Source organism: Pseudorasbora parva, chromosome 7 (assembly GCF_024679245.1).
Source record: "Pseudorasbora parva isolate DD20220531a chromosome 7, ASM2467924v1, whole genome shotgun sequence".
NCBI classification, from domain to species: Eukaryota; Metazoa; Chordata; class Actinopteri; order Cypriniformes; family Gobionidae; genus Pseudorasbora; species Pseudorasbora parva.
The window spans coordinates 22,946,479-22,969,986 of record NC_090178.1 but is presented as its reverse complement, the minus strand read 5'-3'; the positions used below and the strand labels follow the sequence as shown (position 1 = coordinate 22,969,986).

The 23,508-nt window shown below is 37.8% G+C and overlaps 1 protein-coding gene across 1 annotated transcript; it reads right to left on the bottom strand.

The window, feature by feature from the left end:
• On the bottom strand, nucleotides 1–22,151 carry tmem145 (transmembrane protein 145). The gene is made up of 15 exons (XM_067448642.1): nucleotides 21,755–22,151; nucleotides 15,804–15,878; nucleotides 15,436–15,513; nucleotides 14,916–15,002; nucleotides 14,514–14,615; nucleotides 11,648–11,732; nucleotides 10,672–10,743; nucleotides 10,404–10,472; nucleotides 10,094–10,174; nucleotides 9,280–9,358; nucleotides 8,912–9,005; nucleotides 5,526–5,698; nucleotides 3,785–3,905; nucleotides 3,501–3,689; nucleotides 1–515 (listed from the first exon to the last, which is right to left on the bottom strand). The coding sequence occupies exons 1-15, from the start codon at nucleotides 21,848–21,850 to the stop codon at nucleotides 282–284; spliced, it is 1,635 nt and encodes a 544-aa protein (XP_067304743.1). The 5' UTR covers nucleotides 21,851–22,151; the 3' UTR covers nucleotides 1–281.
• Between the last annotated feature and the right edge of the window lie 1,357 nt (nucleotides 22,152–23,508).

Sequence of the window (23,508 nt, the reverse complement as noted above, 5' to 3'; positions counted from 1 at the left end):
CTCTCTCTCTCTCTCTCTCTCTCTCTCTCTCTCTCTCTCTCTCTCTCTCTCTCTCTCTCTCTCTCTCTCTCTCTCTCTCTCTCTCTCTCTCTCTCTCTCTCCGTTTTGCAGCTTGTGTTTCTCTTTACAAATTCAAAGATATGGATGTTTGGTAACTTTTTTGAAAATGGCTTTGCTTTTTCACGCTTGCCTTAACCTAATCTATTGAAATATTGAACTCTTTTCCACCTCGTAGATGTTTGAAAGTTGTTTCCGCATGGCCCGTTCCTCTACGGCCCGCTCTAGGCATTGGAACCCATCCCCGTGGCCCCTTGCATACTAAAATACTCGGTGAAGTGAGACGTTAATCTAGGAGGAGGGGGAGAGTGTGCAGAGCTGCGTGGTGGTATGGGAGGAGGAAGAGGGGAGAATGTAGACGACAGGTCTGCCGTTGTGGTGATGATCTTGTGCTCGCTGTTCCTTTGCACTTCCTGTCCCTTCCGAGCCACCGTCTCTTCTATCGTCTTCACAGGGTCCTCAATAGAGAAACATGACATGTAAGAAATAACAATTGAACAGTCTTAAAAATTAAGGGACTTTAATTGGTATCTATGTTTCCAAGAAGAACCTTTAACACCCATGGAACATTTCCATTCCACAAAAGGTTCTTTATAGTGGAAAAAAGTTATTTTAACTATCTGAACGAATGGTCTAAAGATCATGGTGCAAGTGCACATGGTCCAAATCCACTTTTTCTAGTTATACGATAGGAAAAATGGTGGGCGCATGGTCTAAAAGGGATGTCCCTATTCTCTTAATGAGTAATGGGTAACATTTACCAATCAGAGTCTCATCTCCCATTCCCTTTAAAAGCCAGGCTTGCACCATGGTGGATTCGCTATTTACATGGCAGAATTTGTGAGCGGAAAGACTGTCACTGAACACTCCATAGAGGAATCCTTTTATTTTTAATATTTAAAAATGTTTGTGTGCTGCTGCGTATCCCTGTGTGTGTAATAAGCAAAGTGTACGCGAGTTGAGAGTATGTGAGCGGAGTGGATTGGGAGCGGAGTGAGGGGATTTTGAATGGCGTCGGAGCGTCAATGTTTTCATGCGCTCCGAGAGCACTTCACTACCATCACTCCATCACGAGTACAATTCATGCCAACGGCCTATAATCAGGGGTGGTAAGTAATCAAGTAAAAATGCTTTGATACTTTACTTAAGTATTTTTTTCGGGGATCTGTACTTTACTTGAGTATATTTTATTTGCATCTACTTTTAAGTATTTATTACACTTGCTTTCCAAACCGGTCTGGTCGATCATGGTCATGGATGATCCAGTCGGGTATAGACTTGGAAAAGCTGACAAGTCAGGTTTGCCACACTAACGTTAGCTCAGTGTTTCCCAAACGTTTTTATTTTGCGGCATACAATTTACTATGAAAACATCGGTAACACTTTACAATACAGGTGTACTAATATGCATTAATTCATGCCTAACTAATGCACAGATAATCTAGAGTTAATGTATTACTAATGAAGAACTAAACCATTTATTAATGATTACTGCATCAGCAACTAATGAACATTCTCTATGATTAATAGATTAAGTAATATTTGAATTGCTATTAATTAAATATGACATAATTAATTCCCTAATAACATATTACATTAAGTAATAATGTAAATTCATGTATTCAAAGCCATGCATTACTTTCTTATAATTTGTTCAATTAAAGCATTGCATATCAGTCCCAAAATAATTTATCTGCTTAATTATTGATATTTACAGTTAATTTGAATATTTACTTTTTACTTTCGGTACTTGAGTACGTTTAAATCTGATACTTTTGTACTTTCACTCAAGTGATGTTTGAATGGAGGACTTTCTACTTTTACTGGAGTCATTTTTTATTTAGGTATATATACTTTCACTCGAGTATAACTTTTGAGTACTTTTACCACCTCTGCCTATAATATAACAGTATTTTTACTCACACATTAAACACATTTAACTAGCTTGATTCAGATGGATCACTCAAATCAGAAAGAATTTATAGGTTTATGATGATGGCAATGGACAAGAGCAGGATGTTATAGTTCAAGGAATTTTTTTGTACCTTCTACATACTGAATATGTACTGAACATTTTAAACAGGTAGCACTTATTCACACACACAAACGCTCTCTCTAATGCATTCAAACAAATGTAATCTTGCAGTGCATCTGCTTCCACTTATCCGTATCGGTATTTAAATTTGCAGAAATCTGTAATGAGACCCATAGATAAAATAACCATAGATAAAAAAAAAACATTTTCATCTTTCCAAACAAAATTTGCACTGCAAAAGCAGCAATGTTTAACTTTTAATCTTGGTAAAGCCAAATGTTTGCCATAAACAACACTGAAACTATCTCCTATTGTTTTTGTTTTGTTTTTTGATTTAATGTATGTTATAAACCGAATGTTTGTGATATTGCAGAGTGTTTCTGATTACAGTGAGCAAGGAGTGGAGCGAGGAGTGGGAAATGGTGAACCTGGAGCGGAGTGATAATTGAATGTTTAGAGCGCGGAGGGGAAATTGCTGCCGCTCCACTCCACTCACACACTCCACTCTGTTGTGGACACACCTAACAAAAAAATATTGTGCAATGCATTTTATATGCATCAAAATAGCAACATGCCAAAAATGCGACTGAACACACCTTGTTTTCAGACCAGAACGCCCATGGGCGCACAAATGGGCACAAATGCATTTGCTTTTGAAACAGCGCAGTGCAGGATGTGAAAAATGATAACCACGTTGGGCTGAAATTAGCAAAAAAACACTTGCGTCGCGGCTCGCGCTGCATTTTGCCGGGTGTGTTATAGGAGGGTAAGAGGTCTTTGTACCATTAAAACATCAAGTAAGTTTCATAGTTTAACATGTCCTCATTAGAAAAAAGCTCCAAATGCTCCAGAAACAGCTCATTCAAATATTGTGGGATTTGTGATGTCACACAAGCAAATATAGGCCCCACCCACTGGCATTCAATTGCTTTACACTGCTGATATTTGCATACACTGGTTGTGAGCGTTGCGTTGCGTCAAAAGCAAAATAACCCATTATAATCACTGACGCTGTCTACACTAGATAAAGAATACAGATGTGCATTCCGTTTCATGCTTGTCTGTCGGCAACAGGACAAATGGAAGACTGAAACATTCACTTTGATGTGTCCAGTTTAAACAGCTTTGTGTCTCTATGGAGACTTCAGAAGCTAAGTGGATGGTTTCTTTTAATGGCGTTCCAGATCGTGTCAGTGAATGATATGTTTATTCAGAGTAATTTGTTTTGTAATCGTATAATCCTCAAGAAACATATTTAAATAATAAATAAATCCCCCTTTAAGAGTGTGGCTCAATCATTTGAAAAGCTTTCCAGCCTGAATATATTATAATCAAAAAAGGGTTAATTTATATTCAAATCATAGTTGAATAAGATTTTTCATTCCCATCTACAGCATCTGAAACTCACTGAGTGGATGGAGAAGAGCTCTGTGAAGTTTGGCTGAGAGTCTCCCAGGAAGGAGCTATTCCCATAAGCATGATGAGGGAAGCTTTCTGTGCCCACCATGCCTTTAGGACTGGAGAGAAGGATTCCTATCTGTGATGTCCGCACATGGTAGGGAAAGTTCTTATTGGCTGCTGACGGACGTGTGATGGCCTAGAATGACAGAATTAGTTACATCCAGGTTGTGTTAATCAAATCATTCGTTTAAATAAATTAAGTAAGCAATACACAACAGGAAAAAATCCTACCAGGAAGACGATATGGGCATAGAGATGGATGCCAAGTTGGATGCCGTTAACAATCTTTTCCCTGGCCCAGCGAGAGATGCCAAAGTTGGCAATTAGAGCCATGACTGGCACAGCAAAAAACCTATGGGTGAAAAAGGAATTGATATCAGCAGCTTTATACTGTCAGTCTTTTTTACAGCTTTACAAAGTCTGCAGAGAACTATAACCCACAAGATCTTTGAGTCAAAGTAGAGATAAACAGTTTCTCATGAATATGCATACATTTCTGCAAATGCTGATGTGCTACAATTTCACTGTGATTCACAGTTTCAGCCTTGTCTAATGAAAATGCATACTTGTATATACATTTCTGCAAATGTTGATAATGTGTAGCATTGCTACAATCAAACAAAAGATGCACACAATGTGTGTTCTTGTGCACTATTATATGCTGTTTTAATAAAGTGAGTAGTGCATTTATACTGAAAATTCAAAAAATACAAAGTGCACTTTAAATACCCAAATGATGCTCTTAACCCGAAAATGAAGTGTGGAAAAAGCTGTCACAGCTTTCCTTACATAGCAGAAGGGGAGAGGCCATCAGACTCTAATGTTGGATAACAAAATAACCTTATAAAATTCATACTGTATAGTATGCATTTTGAGGCACAACTAAGAATATTTGCACTGGAACAATTCACATCCAAAAAGACATCAAACCATCAAAAAAGTTGTTGTATTTGCTCAGGCTGATGTTTTCGACTGTCATCAACATTTACATTTAATCATTTAGCAGACGCTTTTATCCAAAACGACTTACAAAAAGGGGAGAGCAATAGAAGCAACAAAACAAACAAGGGCAACAACCTGCAAGAGCTGTAAGAATTCTCAGTTAATCGAACACAGTACACAAACAAATATATATATATATATATATATATATATATATATATATATATATATATATATATATATATATATATATATATATATATATATATATATATATATATATATATATATATATATATATATTAACAAGACAAACAAACAGAAAATTGGATAATTGGATAGTTAAGTGATTCAACTGTATTTCATGTAATGTAAACATACTATATAATAAAGTATGTTTATGGCACTATTAAGTCGCAAATATCCATATTGTGACGTATATCTGAGTGAAACAGAAAATGTCCAAAAAATGTTTGGTGGAACTTGATTCTATCCATCAGTTGTTGATTGGATGGAGGCAGATATGAATACAAACTTCCAGTTATTGTAAGAAAGGGACAGAGTTGAAGCAACTAGATGAATGAAGAAGTTGGCAAATATGACTTCATGAGAAGTCTGTCATTTCACCTGAAGATCGAATTGACAACATTCTGATTGTCTGAAGTCATAAATATACACTAATAAATAAAACATGCACAGATGGAATCATTCACAAAAATATCAATAACATGCATTTAAAAATGATAGAGGGTACATTTTTATTTTTTTGCTGATTTTAACCAATCATGTAAAAATGGAAGTGTTTTTAGAGCCATTGGATGTTGCAATGGAAACGGGGTTAAACAATATGGTATGTTTGTAACAATGTATGTTTCCTCTTGCCCATTAATGTCAATTTTGTTTTTTAGTGGCTTAATTTACTCAATGACATTAATGGGCAAGAGGAAACATTGTTACAAACAGCTCTTCTGGTATATCTGCATACACTAAATTTTATTGCAGTTTACGGTATCTTTACTGCAGAACTCACCACAGAGTGTACGTAGTGAAGAAGGGGATGTAGAAGGGTTGTTTTTCAGGGTAGTGTTTGAGGGAGACCAGTACAGCATAGCAGAACCATACGTATGCAAGCAGCTGCAGACCCATTAGACCGTATCCTGCAGGGCTGTCATAAGCATACAGCACCTCGCCTGGATCAAAGAACTACAAACACACACACAGTGGGAGTGGGAACTGGGAAATCATCGCCCCTTGGCATCCAATCTGTATGACTGACGGTTTTAAATCCGACCATGGCACAATCTGTTAGGCTGCATAAGTGGAAACTGGCGGAACATTCCTCAAATCCACACATCTAAAGCTGCATTAGAGCAAAGGGTGACACTGACACAGGATGCAACAGGAGCTCTTTCATGATACTGCAAGAGCTTATCTGGGTCATTCTCTTTACCTGTCTTTCCCTCACTCTATTTATCTGTCTATCTGCCGGGTTCCATTACACCACGCTACAGCAGAACGACATGCTCGTGCTGAGTAACTTCATCTCACAGCTTTACATTATGTATAAGAGCAGATTAGCTCTCGGGTGCAGCATGAGAAACTGTATTTGATAATGCTCAAAGATAGTGAGTTTTACACAATAGATTAATAGACATTTTCTGGTATGGTTAATTATAGTATGTTATTTGGCTGTAACTACAAAACATATCTTGATAAACCTCAATATTTTATATACATTTATATAATATATTCATATTTAAAATTTAAAAAAATTGCTTTACAAATTTTTCCCCCAATCATATGAGGCATTTTGATTAAATAGTAATTTTATCAAATTATATTTAAAAAATGTAATGCAAAATTTAAAATACAATAAAAACACACTTAAAAAAAGCTGAATATTACTTTGGTCTTTAGACATCATTCTTATATGCTGATTCACTGCTCAGGAAACATTTCTTATTATTATCATTGTTGAAAACAGTTGTGATGCTTAATATTTTTTTTGTTTTTAAAAAAAAAAAGACTTTTTTCAGGATTCTTTGATTAATAGAAAGAATATACTGTCAAAGTACTTACAAAGAACTTTAAAGAACTAGTGCACCTTAAAGGAATACTTCACCGCTTTTTCATATTAAACTATGTTATTCCCTTAACTAAAACAAGTTGATACATACCTCTCTCGTCTCAGTGCGTGCACTTAATCTCTCTGACAGGCAGTGACGATCTGATAGCATTTAGCTTAGCCCACTAAGCCCAGTTCATTCACTATGGAACCAAACAGAGATCAAGTTAGAAGTACCAAACACCTCCATCTTTTCCCTATTTAAATACAGTTACACGAATAGTTGAATGATCAAGTATGGTGACAAAATAAAACGTGGTACTTCTCTAATCGGATTAAAAAGGAGAACTATAATGTATGGCGGATTAGCACTTGAGAGTACTTCGGCTCGGCGCAGTAAAAAGTCCCGGCCTCACATCTCCCCCTCACTCGCTCATTTCTGTCAATAGGGAGATGTGAGGGAAGATGTTTCGGCTGGGACTTTTTACTGCGCCGAGCCGAAGTACTCTCAGAAGTGCTAATCCGCCATACATTATAGTTCTCCTTTTTAATCCGATTAGAAACGCGCCATGTTTTATTTTGTCATCATACTTGATCGTTCAACTATTCGTGTAACTGTATTTAAATAGGGGAAACGTGGAGGTGTTTGGTACTTCTAACTTGATCTCTGTTTGGTTCCATAGTGAATGAACTGGGCTTAGTGGGCTAAGCTAAATGCTATCAGATCGTCACTGCCTGTCAGAGAGATTAAGAGCACATACTGAGACGAGAGAGGTGTGTATCAAATCGTTTAAAGGGGGGGGTGAAATGCTGTTTCATGCATACTGAGCTTTTTACACTGTTAAAGACTTGGATTCCCATCCTAAACATAGACAAAGTTTCAAAAACTAATGTTGGACGTTTGATTGAGTATTTCTGTGTTAAAAATACTCCTTCCGGTTTCTCACAAGTTTCGGAGAGTTTTTTTCGAGTATGGGTCTACTTGACGTTAATAGAGCGGAAGGTCCTTGTATGAGCCGTACGGGCTCTTCTCCCGGTAGGGTGCGCGCGCGCGTGACTAGAGCGAGAGAGAGGAAATGCACGCCGTAAACAGTCTCTCAGATGCAGATCCAGTCGTCCGTGAACACTTATGACGCGCCACACTCCACTTTATTCCTATGGGTGACGTCGAGCGACTTCAATACTTCAGCACAGCATTCCGGGAAGGCAGCGCTGCATTTGAACCGATTTGAACGCAGAAATGACGGGAAGCTTCACAACATCGTTTCAGTCGCGTCTCAAAGTGGATTTACACGCCACTGCTGTCACAGGACTTCACCAAAATCATACCAAAGAAGTGTGTTTTTGACGGAGCGGTCCCAGCGATAAAGGTTCAGTCCTGCTTTGGAAGCAGCCGGTGAGTTAAACTGCTTCAAATGTCTCTGCTGTTGGCTATCGTCGTATGAGTAAACATCAGTAAACGACACGATCGCGTGCTACGTCATTCAAATGCGCTAACGGTTACTCCATTGATGTTCTGTATGATGTTACAGTATTCTGACCTGCAAAACCGTTTTGCTTGCTACTTCTAAGGTCTAGTCACATACAATAGTCCATAAACCGAATCATGTCCTCATACACTGCGAGTAAAGACACAGAAATGTGGAGAGGCCACTAAATACAGAACATACCACAGAGACGGACGTCCTGATGTTGCCGTTTCTCCTGTTCAATTTATTTCTGCCTCAGATTTGATTCTGGATCATATCTGTATTAGCTGAGATAGCGATGGGTTTCTCCACGATTGAGGACGTCACCGCTTTGTTCGCGATCGTCATTCTTTAGCTCCGCCCACATGATCCGCCTTCAGCCGCTCGTTTTTTTCCGGAAAGACTCGGTACAGCCTATATTTCTTTTATAAATATGATAAAACTAAAGACTTTTCGGAGATATGAAGGATGCAATACTACTCTATAGGTACTCAAGATTGACATGAGATTGACTGAAACTGAGTGTTTCACCCCCCCTTTAAGTTAAGGGAATAACATAGTTTAATATGAAAAGGCAGTGAAGTATCCCTTTAAAGGTAAAAATATGTACCATTTGGGGTAAGGGGTTCACTTTTGTACTTCAAGGTACTGACCCAGTGACAGCACTGTACCCTTTGTATCATTTGTTTGAAATATACATCTTTTTTTACATTGGAATGTTTTTCTCACCTTTGGTCAATTTAATGCATTTCTTAAAAAATGTAATAGAATGTACTGACCCAAAACTGTTATACGGTAGCGTACTCTTTCTTATGAATATCCAGCATATTTCCCACCCTGAGCATATGATAAAAGAAAAGGATAAATCCAAGCAGATCTTACCTCTGCTTCATATATGAAGAGAATGATGTATGTGATGGTGTACACCGTCATATAAATGGACAGTTTCACAGAGCCACTGTGACTTATTCTTGCCCTGGGAAGCAAAAGAAAGAGAAACATCATCACTACTTTATGTCATTTTCTTTGAAAACATGGGTCAAAAGACCAACTGGTAGATGTAGTATCATCACCTGCATACCTAAAGAACATCCCCATCAACAGTTAAGAAGTACATTCATTACTTAATTCAGTACATGCTCTGAAAGTATGGGAATATGGATACAAAATTGTCTTGACATCTGGGTCACATTTGCATGATTAGCCTTGTAAGTCATTACCCACATTATGTCAGAAGTAAGGCCTCCTACCTGGTGACTGTGAATCCCTTTCCCAAGAGGATCAGCATGAGCAAGAAAATCAGGAAGCTCACAGAAAAGAGTAATTTCCCTGGTGAGAGGGAGAGAGCCACAAAGTGTTACACAGTGACCACAAGTAGGTTACGAATCAGGTCAGCTTTTAAGAATGAATCCAGTCACACGCACACAAATGTGTGAATCTAAAACCAAGTATATATGTAATATTGTTTAGCACAGTATTTATTTGGAATATTTCACTCTGATTGGTCACTGATTCTGCCACAGTGTGTTCAAATATTTTTTTACAAAACCATGTTCCTTAAAACACTTTAGACATTCTATTATCTATAAGTAACTGACTATAACTGACTATTCTACTGACTATAAGCAAAGTCCCTTTAAGATAAGTCATTTCAGTCAGTGGCCACCTTGGGCATGTAAGTGCAGCTCCTATGTCTTTGAACGGGGAAACATCAAATTCTCTTTAAACTGTTCACCAAGCTTATGATTAAATTTCATATTTGGAATCACCAATGAAATCAGTCTAATAAATGTTAATCAAGAAAGAAAAGAAAAAACTTTATGCGACTGTAGTTGTTTTTTTTTTTTTTTGGGGGGGGGGGGGGGGGGGTCATTAAGCACACAATTTTATCTGTATGGATGGAACTTTATGCAATCATTTACCAATAATAAAACTGCACATTATTATAGAATGGGGATTTGACTTGCGCATTAAATGTTTTTATTGCACAGCTTCCAGCCAATCAGAATGGATTATTCAGACTGACCATGGTATAATTTGCCATGATGAGCATGGTTTCCTCACCTAATATCTTGAGGCTGCCATTCCCGACGCCATCCCTGGCATAGAGGCCCCAGTAAATGCAAAAGAAGAGCAGGCTTAAAACTGAGAAGAAGGAATCAGAAAGAGATAGAAAGGATGCCAGAGATAAGAAAGAGAGAGAGATAAGTCAAAGTAGCAGCAGTGAGAGCGCAGAGGAAGTGAGGAGATAAGGATGAAAGGAATAAGGGATGACACAAGAGATATTGTTATGCATCCAGTGTTGCAAAGCCCAGTGTCATAAAAGTGTGTGCTAGTGTTTATCTATATGAGTGTGTTCAGAGGCCTTTCTCACCCTCCACTCCAGCTGCAGTCATAAACATCTTATAGGTCGTATGGAGCAGCTGTCTTCCCTTTAAATTATCTTAAAGGATTACACAGAGGGAGAGAGATTCAGAGGTAAAAAAAAAAATAACAAAGAGGGACTACGAAAAGAGCAGAACCATCTGTATGTTTGTTTATCTGGATTATGGCTAAGAATAGCCTTTCATTTTACACTAAATAATGAGACTTGCAAATTATGCATTTGAGATCTTTTATACCTCCAGGACATGGAAACTCACAAGCAAAATAACAAGACAGTGTAAACACAGTAGCGAATATAACCAAGAACGTGATGTCTGTCTCCAGGATGCCTGAAACAGAACAAAACAGGAATAGTATTTAGCCACAGTGTAAACATGATAAATGTCTAAGTTACTTAATGATGAATTCTTGGGAGAGAGTTCACAATTCATCATTAATCACTCTCGTTCCAAACCCATATTACTTGCTTTTTCAATGGACACAAAAGGAGAGGTTTAGCATAATGTAAATACTGCTCTTTTCCAACAAAATATATGCACAAAGATGTATATAATCACTTCAGAAGACATGGGGCCAGATTTACTAAACAGGGCAAATTAGCGCGAGTGTGCAATTCCAAAAAAGTGCTGACATGAGTAGAAAGTTTTGTGATCTAAACTCGAAAAATAAAAAAACAATCTCAGCCGGATCATTTTCTATGACCAATGCAATCTACCGGTTTTCACCTGGTTTAATACATGCTTTCTCTGGGCTGTAAATAATGGTGCAAACACCAGTAAATTGACAAGCGCAAATCTTAGAAAATCACCTTGAATGATTCATTTAATACTCTCCTCCCATAAATTTTGTGTCTTAAAGGGAAACTCCTAAAAATGCATATGCAATGAGATCAGCTGCAAAAATAACTCTGACCACACCTTTTCAGCGCAAATTTTTCACAGCGTGTCTTTAGTAAATCCTGACAGTAGATTTTGATACCAAAAGAGGATTTGCACAAGTAAATTTTAAAATCTGGTCCATGGATTATAGTGCAAAATTGTATGGGATAAAACATGGTGTTTTTTTTTTTTCATTTTTAGAGCTTGAAACACCTTTCACTTTCATTATAAAAGAAAAATGACACTGGTTTGGAAAGACGATAAGTCATATAACCCTAAGTCATATATATATAGTAATATTTTGCCAATCTTTCAAATAATACAAAATAAATTCCTCTCTTTTCTGTTGTCTTACCGAATTCATCTGCAGAGAAATGCTGGGTCCAGAAGGACTGTCCATTGGTTAATGTCATTTCATATTCCAGCTGTAGCCCATCTCCCTGTGTTTTATGGCAAAAGAGAAAAAAAGGGTATTCAGAGAAGGGAAACGCAAGAGGTGTGAAACTGAGAAAAAAAGTGAGTGGGGAGCAGCAGAGACCACTGAGTGCACAAATAGATCTTTGGGCTATGAAAGACTTCAAAGCAGCACAGTTTCTAGCTGTTGAGAGGATTTCGTCCTGGCTTAATAAAAGAAAAAATACTCTGATTTCACTTGGCAGGAAAAACCAATTCCCTTTCCCTCACTCCAAAAATGTGAGGTGCATATGAAGCTTGCCCTATCACCAAATCAATGTGGCCAGAGTGACATGGAGAGATAAGACAGAGCGGGACAAATATACAGAGCTAGAGAGGGACAGAGAAAAGACTGTTATATACAAAGTGAATGAGCATGAAAGAATTACAGTAAGTGAGTAATCAAAAACTCTAACAGAAGTTACGAGGTACAGTGTTATATTGCTGGCCAATGAGAAGGGAAGTATGAGGGAGATGAGAAGAGAAATTGGCAGCAGACACAGAGAAGATCCCTTAGGGACAGAGCTGAGAGCTCACTGCTCACTCAGAGATAGTGCTTTACTTCAGTCCAACAGGATTTAGCACTGTGTCCATCAGCCTGCCTCCATCCATGAAACAGCCCTTTACATTTTGCCCCATTTATCTGGCTAAAATCCTTCACATCATGTACTTCTTCAGCACTACATGTGCATCACTTTAAAGGTGTCATGAACTGGCTTTTTTTATACTGTTGTCTGAGGTCAACTAATGACGTTTGTGTGTTTTTTACATTCATAACATCATAACTAATAAGTAATAGGCTATTTTCTAGACTGGTTTTGAGATTTCTCTCCTTTTGCGATAGATTGGCATATTATTTTTGTATTACATGGCCCACCCGATCGGTCGTTATAAGCGTGAACCGTGCGCGCACACACACACACACGCACTCACGCACGTGCGTGCCCAAAACAAGAAAGGAATATTATTTCACTATTTTATTATTAGTATTATAGAATATTATTCCCCGCCATTTATTTTATTAAAGGTAAATGAAGTTTCACTCATTCCTAATATTATGATCCGAAGGAAGCTTATGCAGTGACTGTGTTCATCCACAATATCTTGCTATCTTCTTCAGCATATTTATTGCTGCTGGCTAGTGATCTGATGAGTTGGTGGGCAGGGCTACTGAATTACATGTGCTTATTATTCTGTAGAGGCGTTTCTTCACGCAATGACGTCAAAATGTGCACACGATCATTTTCTGGGCCTGGTGTCTATAAAAGCTTTTCTTTGACTAACAAGGAAGTTTTCAGCTCTGAAACTTACAGGATATTATTATATTATTTTATATATTATTATATATTCTTATATTACTTTATATTATTATTTTTATATTACTGTTGCTTTCTCAATTCATCACCCCTTTAAACAACTACAACAAGAATAACTCACTGCCTCCTATAGAGGGTCCAGTTCAGCACTGAGTCCTGTGTTTTGGTCGATCGGATCAAAAGTAGATGAGGGAGACACATTCCTGTTTACACCTAATGTTTTTATTCGTCTCTTTTGTCCACTTTCAACCACTTCTGTCCTGCTATCTTTGAGGGTAGTGTTTATGGACAGGTAAATGTATGGGATTTTTCAGATCTTTCTAATCTAATGGACGAAATAAGCTCATGATATTTAAAAAGAATGCGAAAGGAGACAGCGGTAAAACATACTGAGAGCTATGATAGTCACCACGAAAGCTGTGAGTGCGTGTTAGAAATCAGGAGTGGTAAGAGAACACTACGCTTGGTACGCTTTTCATCTTCAAACCAAACTTGCGTATTCGACTAGCTCTGTAAGTGGGCGAACTCAAACCATTTTAAACCATTTACACCAGTATTTAGCATCATCCACTTGTGATCTGATCGAACAAAATGCATCTTAATACCAGGTGTAAACAAAGCCAAAGCCTCTTTATCCATCAATAAATCCATTTAATCACATTCCTTAAAAACAGTTTAAATAAACACTTGCTATGTTTCTTGCATGCCATCTATGGAAGCAGTGCATTTGGATTATAAAATCCAAAGTAAATTCAGTAAATTCTTAAATCATAATAAAAACGTTACCTGTAGAAAAATAATATTTTGTAGTTGTATCAAAAGTATATTGTGTATTTTAAGCAAATATTTTAGTAGTAGCATCCTGTATGTATCTGTTACAATGTTAAAATGATCTGGTTCTGTATTCAGATAGAATCAAATAAGGACAGGATTCAACTTGAAGTGCATCAAAACTTTAGAAATAATTCTACTAAATTTTGCAAATATGCCTTGCATAATTCATAAAATGATTCATTCCCTTTTGATTAAAACCTTTGTGTAAAATAAATAAATGTTAAATGATAAAACTAAATAAAAATCTTTTTTATATACTGATACTTTTAATATTTTTCAAAGGTAAAAAATATGTATAATATGGTATCTTATTTTAATGTTCAGATAAACTGTAAAAGGAGAACGCAACATGGCCATTCGTGTTCGAGACAATTTCACGCCACTGTCATTTTTCACAAGATACCACTTTAGTCATCCTGGCTTCACAGACTAACCATTATGTTTTTTGATATCTTCATTAAAAATATTGCTTTGCCCTTGTTGCATAATTAGTCTAACATGTTATTCAGAAGAATTAGTTATTCATTGTGAAGTCATTAATCATGCCTTTGTGAATAAGGTATTCCGCTTCAGGCACATTCCTAGCCGCTACATATTGTTTACCGGATCAGCACTCACCCCACACTTGCTGAGCGCAATGTACCACCATCTCTCTCTGACAGAACGAAAGCTTCGACCTCCTACACAACTCAGCATCTCTTCATTACCTTCACCTTCCACCTGATAGAGGCAGATACAAAGACAAAAGGTTACAAAAATAACCAGCTCTTCACTACATAATTGTACAGCATATTCTCTGTTTTCTCTATAATTTCCTTCTTTCTCCTATCCAAGTTTAATATGGGGAGACACACTGAATTTAAGACACAAATCAATATACATGCATCATGTTTGTTTAAGTTGGCTCGACCACTGGCAGACAGGCAGCGTGTTTGGAAAACCCTTGAAAAACATTTTTTTGCAATAGTGTTTGGTTGTGCAGTGTGCACACAGACTATGTAAAATTAGCTTGTTTCTTACCATACAGCCAGACCAGGTGTAGTGGGTGGTCAGGTTGATGACCTGGTTATTTTCAGGCCGCAGCACTGACTCTTTCAGGTAGCAATCCTGTATAGAGCACATAAACCCTCCATTAATAAACATGCACTCTGTGGGGTTTCAGGCACCCTGTAACAATATCAAAAGCTGAAGTACTAAGTAGCAGATTATGACTGGAGTGTGATGAAGAGCAGGGGCTTCCTACGAGCACTTTTTCATAGAGTCCCGCAATGCAGATCCTACCACAGGGAGAGAGCAAATGTGCTGTATTTAAATACGCACACGCACTAACACTCGTGTCTTCTTGGAGACTGGATTTGGACTCCTAATCCGCAGAGTTCTGCTGACATTTCTCCTTTAATTCTCATATACTTTCTACTTCTGATGTGTAACGGACACATTCATGCTCATGCTCTCAGTTTGTTCACGCACACACATGCGGTCTGTCAGTACATTCAATATTTTCACACACACAAACACAAAGTCTGTCAGTGTGTCTCACCTTGTCCGGCCTCTTGTACACAGATGGCCACTGAGAGCTTTCATCAAAGTAGAGCAATATGTTCTGACAGCATCGGGACTTTCAGTGAGCAACAGACATAGAGAGAGAGGGGAAGACAGGATAGATGGATAGATAGACAGAGAGAGGGGGGGAGAGAGGGAGAGGGAGAGAGAGAGGGGGGGGGGATTAATACTTGGACTCTCTATGCCACCCAGAAACTTAAAAGGATCTAAGTGACTGACATATACAGAAATAAGAGAGGCACAGACTGACAACATAATTTGATGGTTAGACTCTGTACAAGTTTTTTTTTTACAGTGTACTTGTTTTTAAATCTTCGGTCCTGAAATATAGGTCTTTAATCTTACCTTGGGGTATCGGAATTTAAAGTTCAACCGGCCAAAATCGGTCAGGAAGCAAAACCTTGTAAGGAAAACCCAGTCCTGTGGAGAAGAGGGAAGGGTAAGTATAGGGCAACATAACGGCCGTGTCTGGGTGGTAACCCTCATTTTATTCAATCCTTATTTTGGGGATTTACTAGCAACATTCAGGTAGGACTGTGCAATTAATCATATTTTTATTTCGGCTGAAATAAACAGGGCAAATCTTGTTTTGAAAACAAGATAATTAAGGTAATGCAATTATTGTGCCACTGCCGTATTCCTTCCAGCGTACTTTCCTCTCCTTCACAGCGGTGAAGCTTTCGTTCCTCCCTAAGCCAAAGTTAACATATGTGAGTGATGTAAACTGTAGTCTACTGTTGCTAAACTGCAGGAAGTGCTTGATATTAAACAGTGTTATTAAAAGCGCATTATGCCGCAAATGAGACACTGTTCAATAGGCGGTCTCCTGTGCGTGTGCTCCGAGACAGGCGGAACGTGCATAAGCGAAGAAACAGCCTTACACACAAACATGTTGAAATGCCGTTTTGGTAAGTATCCTTGTAAACACAGTCAGTTTGTCCCTAGTGAATGTAAACATTTGAAAAATCGAGTTTGAAACGTGTGCGTAACAGTATATTGGATCCATGAAGCTCTTAAAGTGACAGCAGCCCAATAAATCTGCTGCAGTCATTAATGTTAATAAAACAAGTAAAGACAAAGATAAAATCACTGCTCTTGAATGAATCATTTTTGTAGTTTTAAATAAGGTTATTCTATATGTAATGTACAGCAGTGTTATTTTACATTTGATTACTTTATTCAATTTCTGTTGTAGGCTATTACATTAGATGGCACAAAAACTTGCCTCAGCACTTTCCAAAACATCTGCTTTTCAAGATGCACATCGAAACTTGTCTGATCTTTGACATGATTATGGGCAGCAGCGGAAAATTTATTCTGCACTCATTTGGTCTAATATTTGATGTTTTTAAAAATGTTGTAGATTTAAGTAGCAAATAAGAATCGCTAAAATTATTGAAACAAAGGTTTTGTTAATGTTTGTCAGTTTTTTGTTAATGTTTGTCAAGGTAATTAAAGCAACAGTTTTGCAATAACGGAAGAATATGTCAAAGTATGGTATTTTGGGTAAAAGGCACCCCTGCTGTGGGGGCAAAAGGCACCATATTAATATGATAATAAACAGCTGGCTGACATTTCCATTTGTTGACATGACATGGTTACATTCAGATTGTAAGTATCATATATTAAGTTGGGTCCTTAGAGATAATCACCATATTTATAATGAAACCATCAGATTTAAAAATGCGATATTAAATTATTATGGGATCTCCTTCAATGTTTTCAGAATCTTTGCTTTTTTAAATATTTTGTTTTAGATATATTTCTATATTATCATATTTTAATGACAGCATATTTATAGATCAAAAATGAATTATTTTATTCATTAAAATAAACAGAAAATAGTTCAAACTTTGCTAAAGTTATTGTTTTGAACAAGTATTAACTTAGACATTATTAAAAAACATTTTATTTTAGCAAGTATTTGTATCAATACTGTGTGCCTTTTGCCCCATGCTGGTGACTCCATGTGTGGGGTAAAAGGCCCCCCTCGTCACATCATACATTTTTAAGATTTTTTTAACCATTTTTATGATTTATTTTCACACAAAATCTGTTGCTTCATAAATGTTCAATACAAAGATATATTTCTGTATATACATTATAGGAGTAGTGAAAAGCTAATTTGTCTTAAGGTGTACCTTTAGCCCCGTTGTACCCTATTATTTGTTGGTTTTGTTTGTAATTTAGTCTCTTTGCTCTTATTGTATTGCTGACTGTTGTCTTCTGTAACTGTTTTGAGGACTTTTTACTTACATTAATTAACATACTAGCGTTTGCTGAGATATCGATAATTATGAAATTTGACAGACATTTGACATTACTCATATCATGAAATAAGACATTGATATACCCCCCCCCCCACCACCACCACCACCAATAATCATATTAAATAATAATGATTATGATATTTGCTATAGTCGAGCAGCCCTACATTCAGGCACTGTTTATTTAGAGTCCAGCAGCGACCTTACCCAAGCTAGCAGCAAATGCAAACTTTGTGAAACCCACAGAGCGGCCTCTAGACCATCTAGACATGACATCATTTAGCAGACAAAGCACCTTACAGTACATTTATTAGAAGGATATTTTCCCTGAGGCTTGCTCAACAACACTGATGGCTCACAGCTCGAGGAATAAAACCAGCAATCTTCTGCTTCCAAGCCCTGAGCCTTACACCACATTTATGCACAAATTTAATCTTATCTAATAGAAGTCTAATCTAATACACTGATAACGGTTTAAAGACCTTCATATCACATTATATGGTAATAGTTGAAAAGTTAATGAAGTTCCTGCAGTGTTCAAGACTTCGTTGGGCTTCATCTCACACACTCTCTCGAACTTACGCTGACAGACACACACGCAGTCAGTGAAGTGTAAAATGGCACTAAGTGCGCTCTAGCTTTCAGCCCCTTGTCCATATTAACTTCCCCTTCAGTGTCTGCAGTTGGTGGTTTCTATAACAACAGGTTTCCTTGACAATACAGACAGCAGCCTTAAGACTCTCTGACCCAGAACTGAGCCCAAACAACCATTAAGAGCCAGGCATCACATGACCGAGCTTCTGAAAGACCACCTTGTCTCTCTAAAACAGAAGTACACGTAAAAGAGCACCTATGGCCAGTCAGCCAGTTAAACAAACACCCACTCAAAAAAAAAGCCTTCACTGAAACAAAATCTCAATAATATTGTCATGGCAACGGACACATACTGCACTTTGCAGCTACTATAGAAACCAGTAGAGGCCTAATTCTGTCTAAACTCCCTTATAGCAAGACTGACCGTCCTTTAATCCTGGTGTTTAAAACCAAAGGACTTCCCAACATTGTATTTCTTTCTTTCCTTGTTCACATTCCCATCTGTTACGTTTCCTATGTGATTGCACAGTCAGAAGCTTTCATGCGTGTGAAAAATCCTCTGGTTCTCTCCCGTTCCTTATGCAGTGGTGCAAAATTCAGGGTTTATTACAAGTTAAGCTCAACTGAACGAATTTGTGGTGTAAAGTTGATGTTGACTCATTCCTCGTTATATTAAAATACATTAAAAAAATATTAGAGTGAATGGGACCAATACGTAAATGTTAAAATAGCCACTATAGTCACAAAGTGCGTTGCTTACCAAACTTTTCCATGTGAAGCTATATCCAATTTTACTATTACGTTGCTATGACTATGTAATAGGGATAATAATATTAATGAATTCACTGAAATTATACATTTAAGCACCGAGTAATATGAATTAACACCATACTATAGGGTTTGGTTTGTAATTATGCATAATTTACTATTACTACAGAAAGTAGCTACATGTTACCTGGACACCCTGAAATAAAGGTTTCCTATTGTTGTATAATAATATTGTTATTGCTATTACATAATAATAGCCGACATTCATAAAACATTTGTAAAATTGATTAGTTAAATAGTTTTATAGTTCCAATTAGAACCATTAATTTAAGTACACTGTAAAAATGCAGGTTTACAATTGAACATTTTGACTGATCACATCTAAAAAATTTAGTTGGCCAAATTGAATGTCTGCGAATTAAATTGCACCAATTCACAAAAAATTAATTTGGCCAACTGAAAAATATACGTGATCAGTCACTAAAAATGTTCAATTGGAGACAATTAAAGGAATTAAGGAGGAATTTGAAGTCACTAAAAATTTTTTACAGCGTAGGCTGCTTTTATAAAATATAGACATCACTTCACATTTCTGCTTTTAAACCCTGCAAAACTGGCCCCATTCAGTTCTATTGTAAGTGCTGCACTATAACCTTGATTTTTTTCCTTTAAAAAAGAAAAGAAAACAAGGGATGAGATCAAACTTTTTATTCATAATGCCAAAAGCTTTTGACTGAGCTTAACTTGTGTTTAAGAGGAGAGAGATGATTGTGTTTGTAAGCGCAAACTTAAACTTGTATAATAGCTAGCTGCAAAACAGAATGTGTGTGTTGTGATGCAAAATAGGCCATAAAAAGTGTCACTATTAATCCCAGCCATCCGTCTCATCCCCCACAGATACTGCATTGTAATACAAAGTCATTGAATCAGCCAAAGGGAGGATGAGAGACACGACACACAGACCCTACATTAATCAAGCACAATACCCAGATGCAGTATCCGGTCACTTCACCGAATCAGTGGTGGCCTCACCTGTCAGAGTCTTTCCGGATCTCGGTCCGCTCGCTAAGCCTCATTAAGAATGAATTACCAATCAACTAGTCATGTCACCCCAGGTCCACTGGGCTTTTAAATGATTCATTACTTAAGTTACACAACGGAGCAACACATAAATACACTCACATGTGCTGACACACACATACACTAACACACACAACACGTTGACCTGAGTGCCCCAAGAAAGAGTCTTTTATGCCTGTGGCAGTGTTAGTTACCCATAGGCAGTTACCTGCACAACCATCTGGCTAGATTCAATTCAGAGGAAGGCGCTTTGCTGGAAATATGTTTTAAAGATTAAGGGGGAGAAAAAAAGAAAGGACAATGCTGTTTTTTCCTCTGTCTCAAATTATGTTTAGATTAAAGGGGCGAACGCCTCACACCAGCAAACACCTTTAACGTGATAAAACTTCAATGTGTGTGTGCGTATGTGCATGGCAGTGTAAAAGAACGACCTTGTAAGGAAATAAACAGAAGTGAGATTAATGGACTGTTTAATCATCTTATACAGAGACCCAAAACAGAACGGGTTCAGCACTTGGATACAGGCAGGAACAGGTTGTCATTACATTACTCACAGAAAACAGAAGACATGCAGAGCTCATCTGCAAATGCCCAATTTAAATGGAAGAAACAAAAGCCTAATCATGATTTAATGATTTCACTTTCCGTGTTATTTACACTGCATAAAAAGTAGGTGCCTATCCATGGAAGCTTTTAAATCATTTTAAGCAGTTCTTTCTTATAGGCTGCACTAAGGATTTTGAAATGAAATAAATTTAACTTTTTCATCATTTATCTGTATTTTCTTCATTTTTGTTCATTAAATCCATGTTATAAAATAAGTGCTGCAATTACTTTTTGCAGCACAATCAGTCTCACTGTTTGCTTCAGGCCAAAATTACTTTTTGCACTGTGTCCATCAAATAACAATAGCCAGTGTTTCCCACAAGGCACACTGCAATCAAATAATTTACCCAATAGCTAGCTAATAAAATTAAGAAAATTGCAAATATGGACACAGTTCAACACCAGTGACTCAAATTGTCTGCTGTGCCTTATATCCACGTGATTTTTTTGCGGAGTAGTTGTTTGAATTATGTGTATCAGTAGCCTATCTTGCACATTAATGCACATCACCCCCCCCCCCCCCCCCCCCCCACACACACACACACACACACACACCTTTATAAACGCAACCTAAAATCACTTACATGGACACCAGCATGTGATAAATACAATGTTATAATGCTGTAATGACACCTAGTCTAATAGCCTACACAGAGCATCTTGGTCGACAGACACACACCTGTAAAAGCGGATGGGAGGGTGCAAGTTGGTTTTCGGCAATATCTTTAAAATGTGTTTTTAACGTGCCTTAAGGAGGAATTAAGCTTTCATCGGCTCAGTAGCGGCGGATGTAATGGTCTTGGCAGCGCACATTAAAGCATGAGACTTCCAGATGCGCGCGAATGCAGAGGCGTCAGTACACTTGCTATACGAGCCCATTAATAACAGCCATCAGGAGATACGCAGCTGAAGAACGCCGGAAAACTCAAAACCATTACCAGCACAATAGTAATAAAATGTAAACACTATAACGTTACTCGCCTCTTTTGTGTTGACGATACCTCTGACGTATTTCCCCAAAACCGAGCCGACACATAACATACTGGATACCACGGCGAGTCCTAACACTTTCTCCATCTTCACCTGTCCACCGTAGCGTTTCTCCAACTGCGCTCCTTCCTATAGTGTGAGCAGGAAGGCTGGCGGATATCTGCCTACTGTGGCTGCCAGACGCGCGTCCTCGTTCTTCGCCTCAAAAGCATGTATACCCCAGAATTTTCGCCGGGAGCGCGCCTTGTATCTCACGCGCTTTGCCAGGAAAGCGTGAAACGCGCGCTGCCGATATTTTATTGCGACATTACATTACACAAATGGCTATTCCTTATAGACACATTTGTATCGTTTTAACCCCCCTTCCATTACACAATGATTAGCCATGTTTTTTGCGTTCTCCAGTCACAAGGTAAACACAGAGAAGCAGAGAATATATTTATTAAAATATAAACACAGGGAAAATACATAGGCTACTGCTGAAAATAGCTACTCTCATTTATCATTGTAACATTTCTACAGTCCTCACAAGTCTCAAAATACTCTGTCAAAAAAACACAACAACTTAAGAGTAGATAATTATGGTCTCTCTATACATTAATGTAATCTATGCTTATAGGCTAGTACATTCCAAATACACAGGTTTGCACTTATGGTGTCTTTACATGAGGAATAATAATAATAAATATAGTTGTTATTATTATTGAAAGTTATAATTATTAAGAATACAGAATCATTTAAATCACAAAGAAGAGAACTCCGTTCCTGAATGGCTGTGAGGGCGCCTGAAAGCTCCCTCACACACCACCCCAGATGCTGCAATACACTGAACTATAAAGTGCTTTTTAGCTGAGATTGTCCTGAAAACATCAGGTCTGACTCAACGTGAGAAATTTTGCATGGGACAGTGCAGTTATCACTTGGTCGGTCACTCATTGAATTTTGATTCACTCAGTGACGGACGTGAAAATGAGAGAATAGACATCAGCACCCTCACAGATGATACTGCAGTGGTCATTAGAGCCTGCTCTTAAAGTGAGCAACATCACCTTTTGGTGGACTTCAAGAGGACAGGAGCTCAAAACCACTTGCACAAATCCACAATGAAACAACCTACTGATTATTAGTCAGTGACAGGTTGACTATAATTCTTGAGAACAGATGTAGAACGCAATGACACGACTCAGTGGACTGGTGCCTCTGAGGGGAGATGATGCAGCACTGTTTTGGCTGCTTACACTTTAGTAATAAGTGCAGGTATGGTCATTTAAACAGAGGGCTAAATTAACATGTTTTTTATATAACACCCTTGAGATGAATGAGTAATCTCTCTTTGAGGGAGGCAGTTTGAGAGTCACACACAGACACAAAAGACGAGGTGAAAATGCTCAAGTGCATTCAAGGTTACATCGTCCTACCCCCACCCCCCCAAAAAAAAGCCTTACAGAGACAACTCGACTGGAACGGATAACCAGAGGGCGTCATAGTGTCTTATCTTTCCTCTCCCAGTTCTGGTTGTTTTAGTCATGGTTTCATGAAGGGACTACACACAATAGAATCTAGAAGCACAATGCCATTGAGAAGCTTTTCCATGCAGAACGGACACAAACACTTTCTGAACACAACTTACATGCACATACAGAAGCAAGCTGACCAAAACAGGCAGCATCTGACAAAAATACCTAGATAAGTAAGCATAACATATGAACCATAACAAAAACTGCAGAGTAATCAAGCCTTGGCAT